This window comes from Acromyrmex echinatior, chromosome 14 (genome assembly GCF_024713525.1).
Source record: "Acromyrmex echinatior isolate Ae372 chromosome 14, ASM2471352v2, whole genome shotgun sequence".
In the NCBI taxonomy this organism is placed as follows: Eukaryota; Metazoa; Arthropoda; class Insecta; order Hymenoptera; family Formicidae; genus Acromyrmex; species Acromyrmex echinatior.
This window is the reverse complement of record NC_141865.1, coordinates 858384-873473: the sequence shown is the minus strand read 5'-3', so window position 1 is coordinate 873473 and position 15090 is coordinate 858384. Positions and strand designations below refer to the sequence as shown.

At 29.6% G+C, this 15090-nt stretch overlaps 1 protein-coding gene across 12 annotated transcripts in view; it reads right to left on the bottom strand.

Annotated features, from left to right (window-relative positions):
- Window positions 1-15090, bottom strand: part of rad50 (DNA repair protein rad50) — a 61703-nt gene that overhangs the window by 2289 nt on the left and 44324 nt on the right. For 2 of the 12 annotated variants that reach the window (XM_087413618.1, XM_087413623.1), the window contains exons 2-13: window positions 7214-7548; window positions 5556-5702; window positions 4996-5437; window positions 4776-4930; window positions 4519-4717; window positions 4211-4434; window positions 2250-2615; window positions 2060-2180; window positions 1552-1933; window positions 1243-1448; window positions 815-1152; window positions 275-694 (exon numbers count right to left, since the gene is read on the bottom strand). In XM_087413618.1, coding sequence (XP_087269744.1) covers window positions 275-694; window positions 815-1152; window positions 1243-1448; window positions 1552-1933; window positions 2060-2180; window positions 2250-2615; window positions 4211-4434; window positions 4519-4717; window positions 4776-4930; window positions 4996-5437; window positions 5556-5702; window positions 7214-7444 — 3231 coding nt within the window. In that variant the 5' untranslated portion in view covers window positions 7445-7548. Of the gene's footprint in view, window positions 1-274; window positions 695-814; window positions 1153-1242; window positions 1449-1551; window positions 1934-2059; window positions 2181-2249; window positions 2616-4210; window positions 4435-4518; window positions 4718-4775; window positions 4931-4995; window positions 5438-5555; window positions 5718-7213; window positions 7566-8277; window positions 8615-8795; window positions 8883-15090 lie in introns of those variants that run through there. The other 10 variants (XM_087413621.1, XM_087413620.1, XM_087413624.1 and 7 more) reach the window with 10 other exon arrangements.

The window sequence follows — 15090 nt, the reverse complement described above, 5'->3', positions numbered from 1 at the left end:
TCAGGAATTGTTAAAACATGGCGAACTAATAAAAAAATGACTTTCTCATGTTTAAACATTTACTAGAGAGTCTCTAATCCTGCACACGAGCATTGTCCTAAATATTTTATGTATGTCACATATTCATATTAGGACGAAGAATAAGTGTGAATGTATAATACATAGGGATATGTCACATATTCACACTTATTTACTCAGTCATTTATTCACTTCTTCCTTTTCTTCAGCATCATTTACTTTCATTCTCTTTCCTTCTCTTTTTCTTTTTACTTACTTGTCGAAGCAATGCTTGCTTGTCGTTTTCTAATTGCTCCCATTTCTTCATCATCTCTTTATAATCCATATTTTTTAATTTTTCATTCAATTTTTTGTATTGTTCTTTCAGGGTTTCTAGCGTTTCCTTGATTTTACGTAACGACATATTATCGAGTAACTCTCGTTTTCCAATTTCTTGAGAGGCAATGTCCTCCTTCAACTTACTTACAGTTTGCTCTACATCATTTTTCTTGTTCATAAGTTCCGTTAGCGAATTATTGTAAGTCTCTATCTCGCGTTCATAACTTGCGAGTTTCTCGAGTACGTTACTACTAATAAAAGAATTGATCTCATCTAATATTTTATGCAAATCAGACAAACGTCTAGCACTTTCGGACATCGATTTTCTATCAGCTTCTTGCTTTTGCCAGTTCTTTACCTGTAAAAAAAGGCCTCAGCATCTTTATATTTACATTTGCATTTCAAATAATCGTGGATTGCATAGGATAGTCTTGTATTCATTTTATTACCAATTACCGGAAATATTATAAAAACAAACCTTGGTCTTTTCCAATTGCTGACTTCTGGAATCCAATTCAGACTCAGCATGTGTTAAATCCTTTTGCAGTTTCTCCACCGTTTCTCCTACAGTAATTTCTCGTGTGTACAAATCACCCTGCTTGTCCTTCAAATGTTTCAATTTCTGCATATCAGATTGTATTTTTAATTCCTTCTCGTGTAACTCATTATACTTCGCTCGAGCGTTCTGCAGTTTTTCGTTATGCTTAGTCAATTTGAGTTGCAATGCATCAATATGATTACAAGTTTCTCTAAGGGATTTTCTCAAAAATTCTCGTTGTGCTTGTGCTTCTTCCATAGTTCTTTCAGTCTTAATCCCTGTAGGAAAGAATACTAATTAATAATTATAAATGGAAATAATTATCGAAATAACATCAATATTAAAATAAATGATCAAAATAATATTACCAGAATTGGCCATTTGAGTTTCTAAGTTATTAACTGCTCCTTTCAATTGCTGTATCTCATCTATGCATCGATCCCAAAATTTAATATCGCCAATCATATTTTTATATAGCAATAATTTTTTCTCAGGTTCTGTCTTGGACGCTTCTAGATTCTTAACAGCCATTTTTGACTGCGCCACATTGTTCTGTGTCTTTTTTAACTTTTCTCTACAAATAAAAAAAATAAATATAAATATTAAATATATTTTAAAACTGTAACTTCGGAATCAAGAGTCCAATTAATATAATATACAATTAAGAGATCACTTACTCTAATATTTTCAAGTCATTTTCTTCACACTGAATGACTTTTTCGATAATAGGTTTCAATTGCAACATATTGTCGTATTTTTCCTGTTGTATCTTTAGTTCTTGTTCACATGATTTTAAACGACCGGGTTGGTTATGTATTATATCGCTTTCGATTTCTTTTATTAAATCTGTAACGTTATTCTGCTTCTCAAAATTTCTATGACATAACGGGCAACAAGGATTCTTTACGGATAGCTTTTTAACATATTCCTTATAGGCAGTAGCTTGATAAGCATAAATTCCTCTCTTGTCCTGAAGATCTTTTACAATCGTTGATTGCATTAACAAAGTCTCATCGAATTCTTTGTAATCGCACACTGCAGATATCTTTTCTTTATTATCTAAAAAGGAAAAAAACATTAAAAATTACCATATAAACAAAAATTTTATATATGTATATACAAAGAGCATGAAAAAAAAATTATATAAAAATTATAAAAAATATATTACATATAGGATATTCTTACTGTGTAACTCGATCGTCTTCTTCTTAATATCGGATTCTATATGCCGTACTGTTGTTTCAAAAGCAGTAGTTTTACGTTCTTGTGCTTGAATCTCTCGTGTTAAGGAATTTGTCTCTTTTTCCTAAAATTCATAATCACAATGAGATTTTACGAAGACGCAATGTATATAAACAGAAGATTCATCACGTACCAATTTCTGGTGTACACGTTCTAAAGTGTCTTTCAACTTTGTTTGTTCTAATTCTTGAATATTTAACAGTACTTTGATGCTATCTCCGTGCTTTCTCTTCAAATTCTTCAATTCTTCTTCCTTAGCTTGTAATGCTGACTTTCTTATTTCCAATTCTGCCATTAACGAGCTTAATTTATGCAAAGAAAAAATTTCGTCGTCAATTGAGCTTAAACTTGCTTCAATCTTATGTTTGGATTTTACTTTATTCGCTTTTTCGACTTCAAGAGAATCTACATTCACCGCGTTGACAAGTTCGTCAATTTTTTGTTTTTCTGTTTTACGTTCTTGTTCGATTGACTTCAATTTATTTCCTGCTGCACCAATCTAGAATTAAAATATTTTAACATAATTACTTCTTTAAAATTAAATATTTCTGTCATAAGGATTTTTGCAAGAATCCTAATTAGCCATATTACCGACTAACAATGGACAGGATTGTTGGCAAAAAAGAAAAAAAATTTCCCTTTTGAAAAAAAATTTGGCTTTTTCCGGTTTTCTCAGTAGCTTTTTGAAAAAAATTCCCTATTTCATAGTCAATAAAATAATTCATAGAGTATCTAAAGATAAATTTAAGGAAGTCTTAAATATAAAACCTGACTTTAATATAGGTATTAATCATTTTATTAAAACACTATCTAATTCACATTCTAATTATCATTTTAATTAATTTTAATTAGAAATTATTTACGAAATGCTCAATACATATTTTGACTTTTGCAAAGTTAAGTTTTTTTCTTTTTAACAATATCTGTTAATACTCATTGCAACATTAAAAATATAAAAAATATTTGCATTGCTTCTTTAAAAAATTTAAAAAATTCTATTTCATAATTTTTAAAGAAATTTGAATTTAGAAAATTTTACAATTTAATTTTATCTTACATTAATAAATTCCTTAATAATAATTTCCTTCATTTTTTTCGGTTTTTCTGGTTCTGCCTGAGCACTTTTTAATTTAATTGACTTTTCCCGGATTTTCCTGATTTCCCTAACTGCTAACAGTTCTATCCTGAAGAGAAGATCCAGATATGCATATCTTACGGATCTTGAAAAATTTTTAAATGTATCATATTGTTTACATAAAATATTAGATTATTATTATATACGAACAATTAATGTCGGCTCACATTGTCTTTTCCTTGTTTTAATTTCTTTTGCGAGTTTATATTCGTGTGAGAAAGATGAAAATATTAATGTAATTCTACCATTAAGAAAATTCTTAATTAAAGATAATAATGATACAAAATGTTTTTGTATGTAGGCTTACTATCATATTTATATATTTTTATAGTTTTATTACTCATAAACTTTCGCACTATTTGTACAAGGTCTGTTTTCTGTGACTGAACTAATATACACTAGTGCTTGTAATACTTGTACTGATTGCACTGACTCTAAACCTAGTGCAGCCAGTACAGTGAACTCATCCAATGAGTTCTGTTGCACTGAAATAGTGTCGCTGATATCATTTTGGAACAGAAAACGCTTTAGTGTATACTTTTTGAATTAGTGCAATTAGTGCAAGAACAGAAAACAAACTTATATTTACAAAAATTATATGATTTAATCGGTAATATAGACTTTAAGATTCCCTTAATGTGTCTGTGAAGTAGAGTTTGTGCCAAAAATGATAAAAAATTTCGAAGGTCTTCTTTACCATTTCTTAGTTCAATATGGCGCTAGAACTGTCGTGAAATTTGTTTCATATAAAAGCTATGCAATTTGTACTTACAAAATATTACAGACTAGTAGTTTGCACAAAAAAAAACAACATGGAGTTCTTAGAATTGGAATTAAATATTATACAAAAATTTATGTGTATGTATGCGTGAGATATTGAAGTAGGCAATGACACATAAATCGTCTGTAAGTCTTACTTACACTATGATTAATCATTTTCTTAATGAGATTATACTAACTTGTGTTATCTCGTTTCGAATTATGTCTATTTCGTCTCTTATATCTGTTATTTCCTTCTCTTTAAGGATTTTCTCTGATTCTATCTTTGAATAATTGCTACGCAACATATCAACTTCTCTTTGTAATTCCTTTTCCTCTCTTTGCATATCCAATCTATTTTCCTCTACTTGTTTTTCTAATGCTCGCATCTTTTCTTCTAATCTTTTTGTAAGAGCCTTCACCTCTGAGAACAAAATTTTTGCATAATTTAACAATGCAAGAAAAATGAAGTCTATTAAAATTATGTGAAATTTATCCATAAAAATACCTATTTCAGATACGTCTGATTCTACTGTATCAAAATTCCAAGCTTGTAATGCATCATTTAATAACTGATTGCGACGAATCACTCTTCTCTCATTATCTTTTACCTGTTGTTTTAATGTACCTACAGTTTCCCTTCGTGTCGCTAAGATATTCGAGATTCTTGTTTCTTTTCTGGAGATATCTTTGATTTCAGCTTCATTCTGCAAATAGCAAATCAATACATAGTACATACAAAGATATTATTGTAACATTTAATACCTCTGCTATTTCGACATTTTTTTCCGTCAATATAGTGTCATAAGATTCTATGAGCGCATTTAATTCTTCTGTTGTTCCTTCATAGATATTCCTTATACTTTTTTTCAGTTTTTCATATCGATCTTTATGCATATCAAATTCCATCTTTTTTTTCTCTGGGGAAAAAAGAAAACGTTTTTTTTCCTTTAATTATATTTTAAAACGATTTTTTTCAATTTACCTTCTTCAGTTTGGATATTCTTATATTCTGAATGAAACTTCTGTATTTCTTCAAGTTTTTGTTTCACGGGTTCAAGTTGTTTATCGATATCATTCATTTTCTCCTTTGTAGTATCCAATCTTTTCTTTTGCTCCTTAAGTTTAGTCTCTTTATCCTGTACTTCAGACACAAGTACTTTGTAAGTCTCTTTCTCTGCGTTTAGAGTCCGAATATCACTTTGCAATTCTTTCTGAAGCTTTGAAATAGTTTCCAAAGCTTTGTTAAATCTTGCACTGTCAAATATTTCATCAAATCTCTCTTTTAACAGTTTTCCTTGATCAAATGGCCAATTAAGCTCGTCTTGATGGCAAAATATGACATAATTCAAGATCGATCTTGAAACACCCAATGCTATACCAATTTCTGCATCAACGTTAGCACATTTATTGGTTATTGAATCTTTCTATGACAAAAAATAAAAAAATATATATTATATATTATTAATGCAATTGAAGTAAAGGAATTAAATAAGATATATAATTTACAAAATAAGAAATAAATATTATAAAATAAACATTCACCTGTTTCTTATCTTTACTTGTTTTAGTTACAGTGCTGTCAAGGGTTTTAAACTTCTTTTTTTCTCCTTTTGATGATTCGATTGTTCTGGATACTACATAACTAGTACCCATATTATCAATTACTTCAGCTTTGATAACACCTCTCACCTATGATAATAATTCCTAACATTTTTGAGAAAGTTTATATGAAATACAGATTCGATTACAAATAAAAAAGATAAAGACTCAAACCAGAGAAAAGCTTTAATACTAATTTTTTAAATCCTAATTTTATTATAAAAATTATAATGGTTTTAATCTAAACTTTGATATAAAAATCCAAATTATTTAACAATTATTTAACAATTATCTAACATTATATACAATCGTAAATATGTTTAGATAATCATTTTATATATATATAATATAATATATATTAGTCTAGTATATGTATAACTAGCGGTCTTGCGTAAAGTAGTGTCGCTGCGCGTACCGTAGCGCTGATACACTACCAGTATCTCCAGATACAAGGTGTGTATGTGTGTATGTAAATATATATATATATATGTATATATATATATATATATATATATATATATATATATATAGGATGATAAAAAAAACTCAATTTCGTAAGTATCTTCTAAATTACTGAATATATATAATATATAAAAAAAAGTTGTAGATATAAATAAGGAACATTTTTTTATACTGTACATTTTATACTTGTACATTTTTATACGTTGTTCATTTTTTTCGTATGATGAACAGTTTTTGAAAAAAATCCAAAAAAGTAAGAAATAAAATAAAAATTAATCTTCTTAATTAACTTGAACATTTTTAATTAAAGGGAGGCACAAAAATATGTATATTCTTAATTTTGAAGATTAAAGAGTTATTTTAGAAAATTTCAAGTATAATTTCTAAAAAAAAATAATAAAAATAATAGAAATCGTTGATATAAAATATTGTAATTAAGATTAACAAATAATTTGTTTTTAAGAAAAATTTAAAATATTTTATTTTAATTTTAGGAATAAAGGTAATTAACACATTTGATATGAATTATTTTTATAATAGATGATTTTAGATCATCTTATAATATCATAAGTTCTATAATAAAAATAATTTATATAAAATGTGTTAATTAGTAATCATCTTAATTCATAAAATTAAAATGAAATCAAATATTCTATTTTTTATTAAGATAAAATAAAATATTATAAATTTTTATATGTTTTTTGTGTATTTGTATATGTGTGTGTTTGTATTTTGTGCGTGCGTGCGTACTGCACACAAGGCATTATTTTATACTTGTTCGCAGAGTGTCAAACAAGCATAAAATGATATCTCATGTGCATTATACATGCAATGGAATGCAGTCTTAGTTGTTGTAGATATAATGCAACAAAGAAATGTAAGATATATACAAAGCTGCAAAAAATATGCACTGACAAAAAAATTACACATAAATTTAGATAAGAGTCATAATCTCAGAGTCAGTGAATACAGTGAGGCTTGAGAAAGGCTTGAGAATTATTTTAATTCTTCTTGAAAAGACCTTTGAAAATGGAAAGACATTACTGTTATTGAGAAAATAGTCTTAACATTTACACTGATAACTTTTTTGTCAGAGTATAGAATTGTAATAAATTAATTTACAATTATTTTTATCATACCGAGCCAGTTGTTGCCAACATGGGGTCGTGTATAAAAGACTTCCCCTTATCGGAACCTGGTGGAAATTCGCCAGTAGTTGCATATTTCAACGCCTCGATGATGGTTGTTTTTCCCGTGCCATTTGGACCCAGAATAAGCGTCAATGGACAGGAAAAACGTATTATTGCATCCTCACTATCATCGCCAAAATTACGAATGCCACGAAGAGCCAGTTTCCGTACTTTGGACATCTTCTTTGATCAAAAATCGGTTACATCAAGTGGATCATTAATCGCACCCTGATATCCTTCCTATTCAACGAATGGTCTTCCAATTGATGATTGCTCGTCTCTCTCTGCAATTAAGCTGTTTCTACAATGAGTCAATAATTGATAGTCGTAAGGGACTTGTGTTTAGACTGGAATCAGATTACACATTGAAGATTGAAATTTGATCAATAAAAACAATAGGAACTAAAATTTGTCCTCATAGGTCAAATTTCAATCTTTAATTTTCAATGCATAGTCTGATTCCGATCAAACTTTTGACGATAGTCATTAATGTCGTTGCACAGATATTATGTAAAATAAAAAAGCTATGCAATGACTGTCATCAAGAGTTTTTACAGAATTGGCCCGTAAAATCTTATCAGTCAATCAATGAAGTTGGCCAACAGCCAACTTATACGATTTAAGACTACCGATTCTTAAGACTGATCAAATTCGATTTTATTCTTTCTCTTAGTCGAGCTAAACGACTTGCTGTACAACACTCACGAAAAATTAATAACCTAAGTATTTAGATTAAGACAAGTTAAAACTTAGATCCAGTTTAACAATTCATAGTTAATTCTTAACCGAGATTCAACTTGTTTCTCATCTTTTTCCAATTCTAAACTTAGAAAGAGACAATGAATAAGTCGAAATCCTTCCTTATGAATTAACCTCAGTTGTGAAACTGAGCCTTAAAATTTCCGATTATTGATTCTTGTAGATTACACTAAATTAGAATTGACATGTCATTTCACGTCTGATCAAACACTGAAATAACATGTGTGAGAATTGAGAAATACATTAATACATACATATACAAAACAATTTACGCAGCAGAAAGACAAACGACGAAACGAAAACGCGCCAACATGAGTCCATAACAATCCATCAGTGTTGCCGCCGGTAAAAATATAATTTTACTAAATGATTAAATCCCTACTTCACTAAAAAGCTCTAAAAATTTCACTAAATACGTGAAATGACAAAAAAAGAGAGAAGAGGGTGTGACTACATGTAGCGCGGTACGTGGTACAGAAACTAACTAGAAGAATCGCGCTATAATTTTCCACTAGAAAAACTGGTGCAACACTAGCGTTAGATGACTAGATTTAGATGAAAACTGCACTAGTGTAATAATAGTGCAGGTTTAATGCGGTTCAATGGAACATATCATAAGACATCCATTTTACAATACCTCTAAAAATATAGGGTGCTTTCCAATTACAAAAACACATCTTGACACAAACGTACACAGGAATCCACAAAGTACACGACTCAATTGGAACAGCAGTTTCGGATAGAATAAGGTTAATTTTTTACATGCCCATACCTTGATATTTTGTAATCCGTAGTGGTGCATTTCCATGTATAGCGTGTATTTCAATTAGAACAATTTATGAAAAATTAGCATAGCATTCTGTAAATTTGTACAAAAATTTGTTTATTATAATACATATAATCTAAAAATATTTTTGAAAAGATCGATTAAGAAAAAAAAAGATATTTTAAATTTTATTTCCTTTAACGTTATGTAAATATGTATAACTATATGATATCTAACAATTTATAAGATTTTGTAGTAAAATGTATCTATTATTATTTTACTTGTTCCGCAGGTTTAATAATAATATTAATAATAATATTAAAAACGAAACAATGTATCAACAATGTTTCAATTAGAAAAAGAAGATAAAATAATCATAGCAATTACTGCCAATCAATCGTCTAGCTCTGCTGATACCAGTTCAAGTTCAAATATCTCCAATGATAACATTAGTAGATATTCAACTCCACTAACGAATGATATATCATCCTCAAGCGAAGAAGCTGAAGATGATATACTATTTTCATATCAACTTTTCATGTATGGAAGAAGATGTAACAAAATTCGAAATTTTATCAATGTCCATTCATATGATGCCATTCAGATGCTGTGTTAAAGAGCACTTTAGATTACACCGATGTATAGCATACTTTCAAATAGGTATACTGAATATAATTGTGTATTTACATTCTTTAAAAATATATGCCATGTTTATTTTTATGTTTATAGATATGGAACAAAGTGGTTTTTTTCTGTCACATTCTTTTGGCATGCCTAAAATCTCATCTTGAGTAGAGTATAAGTTTCCTACTCATTAGAAGATACATTAATATAACTATTAATTAAAAATCTGTACTTTATTGTATATTACAGACTTTTACTGATATATATTGGAATACGACCTACATTGCATGTGTACATAATACAACTGTATTTCTAAGGCCCGATTCTAATATAAAATTAACTTCAATTATGATTTATTTTTTTTTCAATTCTAAAATTGGAAAATTTTCCAAAATAAAATAAATAAAATAAATCTTACATTTGTGGAACCGACTCTAATACATGTTTTCGTCCCTGTTAAGATGGTAATGTAGGAAATGGAATAAAAATATCGATAATTAATCGATCGAATTTCCTGCATGATCATATTAACTCAGAGGGCGCGGTACTTTGTCACTAGATATATGACCATCAACACACATCTAGTGACAAAAAAACCGCGGATACTTTTTAGATGACCCAATATAATAACATTTGTGATTTGTGGAATTGAACCTATTAAGATATTATAATAATATTACCAAACAATTGAATTAATTCAGTTTTTTAATTTGAATTAATATTATTACTTAAACAATGAATAATGCCTTTATTCAAATAAATTAACATGATAATTCTTTATAATTTTTCTACTTACTTTAACAAGAAAGGTAATTGTATAGAAAATTAACAAAAAAATAAAAATTTGCGTTTTTTATAACCATGGTATTTTTATTTGTTTCCACCACAACGTTTATAAGCACATAATCCATATAAAACTAAGTACATATTTTAGTATTTAAATATTCTAGTATTTAGTATTTAAAAATAACCTTTTACATTACGTCTAATGACTGTTAGAATTCGACCGAAACTTAGAAAACTGAAAATGAACACTTTGCTGCATGTCAATTTCAATCGAAACTACATGCATCTTTTTCATATTTAAATATTTATTTTAATATGTGTAATTATTGTTTTAATAATTAAATCATGATATTTATGAAGAATCGCTTTCGATTTTGAAAGCTATATATCGATTGTGTGTCAATTTTGACCGAAAGCCATATTTTTTCGTAAATTATTCATAATAATTTAATTATTGGAACAATGATATATTACATATATTAAAATTAGTATTTATATGAAAAGGTGCATGCAATTTCGGTTGAAATTAACACGTAACTAAATGTTCATGGATCAAATTCATCGTTTGATCAATCGCATTATGCTAAAAAATAATTCTTTTGTAAAAAGCTGCATTTATGCATAATACGGTTGATCAATGAAAAATCTCATTTATACTTATTGTCTATTATTACATTATTAATAGTTATAACAAAGATATTAATAGTTATAACAAAGTAGTATAAAATGAATGATAACAGAAAAGCAGAAAATAATTTTATTAAATTATGAGAGACAATGAGAAGATTTTGCAAGAGGCCGCTTATGTTACAACAGCGGCAATAAAAAAATATTAATAAGTACTATACATTATCAGTTTATATTAAAATTAGAAATTTTATCGATAATGTCATAATGTTATTTTGTTTACAATATAATAATAGGTAATAAATAAATTAATTTTGTTTATGCAGAATAATATGTGGGCTTCATTCACTGTATTCTTAAATGATACTGCAAATGGTCCTCAAAAGCAAGCAAGAGTGACAAAAGGTACTTATGAAAAAAATTATAATATTTTTATTAAATGAGAAGAATGATTAGTTATATTGATACGATTATTTAGAAATGTTATATTTTACATAAATATAGACATGGAGAGATTGGAAAGCAAATGTGCTAAAAAAGTGTGTACAAAATAAAAGTTACGCTGGTGATACAGGCGGAGGACCACCAAAAGTACTTCAGTTAACAGAACTGGAAGAACATTTATTGGAAATCATAGATTCAAAAACTACTGAGTTGGATGATACACCTGAAGGAGAAAATTTTAATAGGACACAATAATAGGACAAATTTAATAGAACAACACAGAAAGATCTGTATCTACTAATAATCTCAAAAAGGGAAGAAGAGATCATATCTTCGATGAGCACTCGTACGGCTTCCGTACGGAATAATCTTTGAAAAATTATAAATAAATTTACAATATACTCACTTTATTCGATTTTTACTTTTCATTATAAATGTCAACTTTTCAGAATGTAACCTCTAAAAATATACAAAATCACATTTACCTGTAAAGACTGCGGAATTCACTTTCTGATATACCAAATGGATCCCTTAGTCTCCTTCGTATTCTAAGCATTACATTTTCTCGACGTCGCATTAATATTTCGATTATTAAATTATCCATTGTGTGCGCAAAAAAGTCTTCTTTCTTCGTCACTCTTATTTTCATTTCACCTTTTCACTTATAAATTTCGAGCTTATTCACGCGAGTAACTTCATATTTTCATGAGGGGAGATTAAATATAGTTGCTTATAGAGTTGCTCACTTCCGTCATTTTCACCCAATCCGAGAACCGTATTAAGATAAATAATTTGTTTGCACAATGTTATTTGATACTAATTCAATATCGAACTTATGTCTGTTTTATTAATTTTACAGTATTAAGAGAGCAGCACGATAATACTTCGTCAAAAGCTACAAATAGCACATATCACCAGATAAATAACAATAAGATCTAGCAGGAAGTTAATATCGACGAATTAATTACTTGTGTAACTCGCAAAAGAGCATTATTCGATCATCGAATTCTTGCAAACGAAAGAACCAATTTGAAAAAACAAGCGCATTGACAAGAAGTATATAATCTAATGGGAGATTAGTCTAAAAAATCTTATTCCAAGCAAAATTACATTCTTTTAGGATATTTGAGCATCTCATCTACCTACTCGCGTTTCAAAAAAATCTCAGTACGTTTCGATGTTTCGAAAATTTACTTACCTACTCAAAGGTCAATCCGTATAATAAAGGGCGAAAATATAAATCAAAATGAGTACACGAAATACAGCTGATTGTGGCAGGCATCTCTGTATTATCTGTATGTATGTGTGATTTCCGATCCGCAGGAGTTCGTTTTTCTATGTCCCATTGAGCGGAATTTACGGATGTGCAATCAATGCGAGCCAATGACAAACGCTATTCCAGTAGATCTAATGAGAGTGAACTAAGATTTTTGCGATTGGGCTAATTATGCATTTCGTAAATTCCGCTCTATGGGACATAGGAAAACACACTTCAGCGGAACGGAATCGGCGAAATGAAGTCACGACCAATTACGAACGTTTCGCAGTTCGCATCCCGCATGGGAGCGCACCCTCAATCAGCTGTAACTAATGTGACCCGCGTTCACAGTATCGTTGCCGCGCAACAGCATTATTATTGTCAATTTAGAGGTGTAGTAGTGTTCTACACAAACTCATATATGTGTGTGTGTGTGTGTGTGTGTGTATGTGTGCGTGTGCGTATGTATTTATATAGTGTTTTGTGTTCCACAAAATAGAAAAAATATAGTAGCAGAAAATTGTCTGCCTTTGGCAGAAGATTATAGCTACTTTCTAACAAGCAACTCACTCAGTACAACACAGTGATTATTTCATCCTTGTACATTGGCGAAACAAGACTAATGATACATCATGTCACACTGTGTCTCTTAGAAGGCACCTTGTAAAGCCAGAATGGGAAAGGTTAGTATCTTTATGTCATTCGTCAAAATATCACTTTTATTTATCATACAAGTGACATAGTTAAATGTTATAACAATAAATTGTGCTTTGCCTAATCCAATGTCAGAGGCGTTCATCGTTGGCTGACTATTTTTAATTTAGTGCCAGAGGCGTTAATCGTGGGCTGACGAGCTATAACAAAATGCCACAGCCGTAAATCATGCTTTGGCTAATTATAGATAAATGTCAGAAGCACTCATCGTGGGCTGACTATTTTTAATTTACTGCCAGACATTTCGATTATCAAATACAATGAAATACGATTATGGAACCAATTTGTAGAATTTTGCGTTTGCAATTAAAAAAATGTGAACGGATGCATTATCATGATGAAATCAAAAACTGACACGACCGAAACAAAGAAACTAATGAACACATCTGTCTGAAATTTTAACAGTAATCCTAGAAGAATCAAACTTTTCTAAAATTATAGTAGTTTGATATTTGTGGAATCATTCTGTATTAAACCAAAAATTTTTCGAACTTATATCCTCGTATAAGTCAACATATCAATAATAATTGTGTATTAGAGTCAATAAAAATAGCATGTTTCATTTAAAAAAAACATGGATGTAACCTTGATTTGATCCTGCAGACGCTACCCAAGGTCAAACTGAATATCAGTAAATAGCTTCTTTGAAATCTTACAACTTTTGTCTGAAGAGTTTCTTCAAAAAACGTTATGTAAGGGCCTTACCACAAGGATGGCCGTAAGTAAGTCGTAAAACATGAATCATAATCATGAATCACGTACTATATTTTGGCGTACTATGTATGCCGATACAAGTGCCGTTATAACATCGCTCCATACATATAAGTCCGTCTATGTGGTTCAGCGAATGTATTGTTAAAGTGGAATGTAGTTATACATTTTTATACGGAGATTACGTTGATATATAATTTTCTTGATGATTGTATCGATTTAAACGAAATGCGATAATCGCAATGATCAGATAGGAAAACTTCTTTCAAGCGCGCTTCCACATGCTAACGACAAAAACCTTACTAATTCAAAAGTTATAAATAATATAGTTGCAAGTAAATAGTCCTGAAGTAACTCTTATAAAGGATCTTAGGACCCCCAATTATTCAACGAAAATTCTAACTCCAATACTCTCAAAAACGCCTAAACAAATACGAGGAAAAACCTTTGGATAATTGAGCGGAGCTAACTCAATACCAAAAATCTAATAAAAAATTTCCGATTCAGGAACAGTAATCAAATCCGATCGAATGCAAGCGCGCGAAAATCAAAAGGACTTCACAAAAATTCCTTTTTATCGCATGATCGAAAAAAGGCATAAATTAAGGAATAATCATATGAAATAAAAATCTATAGAATGTTCTAGAACAATGTTCCAGTGGAGTCGAAGTATCATTGGCTCGCCCCCTTGCCCACGAGACATCATAGTTCTAATTTATATATAAACGAGACTTATCCAGGACAGGCGCACTTTGTTTTAGTTCCCTTTGTTAAAGCTCTTTAGTTAAACCTTCCGCAAGTAAAAAGCAAGGTAGCCAGAATCGCTTATTAGAGTAACAATTACCAATGTGCGCGCTACGTAAGGCTGTATTAGACTTCAATTGTATCTCTATTGTTTTCTTCTTTATCGAGACCACTGAATTCATCGACATCTTCTCGATACTCTGATATGTCCTCCCAGAACTCGAATATCTGCCTATCAAAAAGTTTCGCTAACCGAACACTTCGCTGGTGATAAATTCCCGTATTTTTATGTTCCGACGTCCTGATAAAAAATAAATATCATTAATTAAAAAAAATTATATTAATATAAAAAAATGGTGTACACAAAGAGCAGTTTTATTCACTAGAGGCACT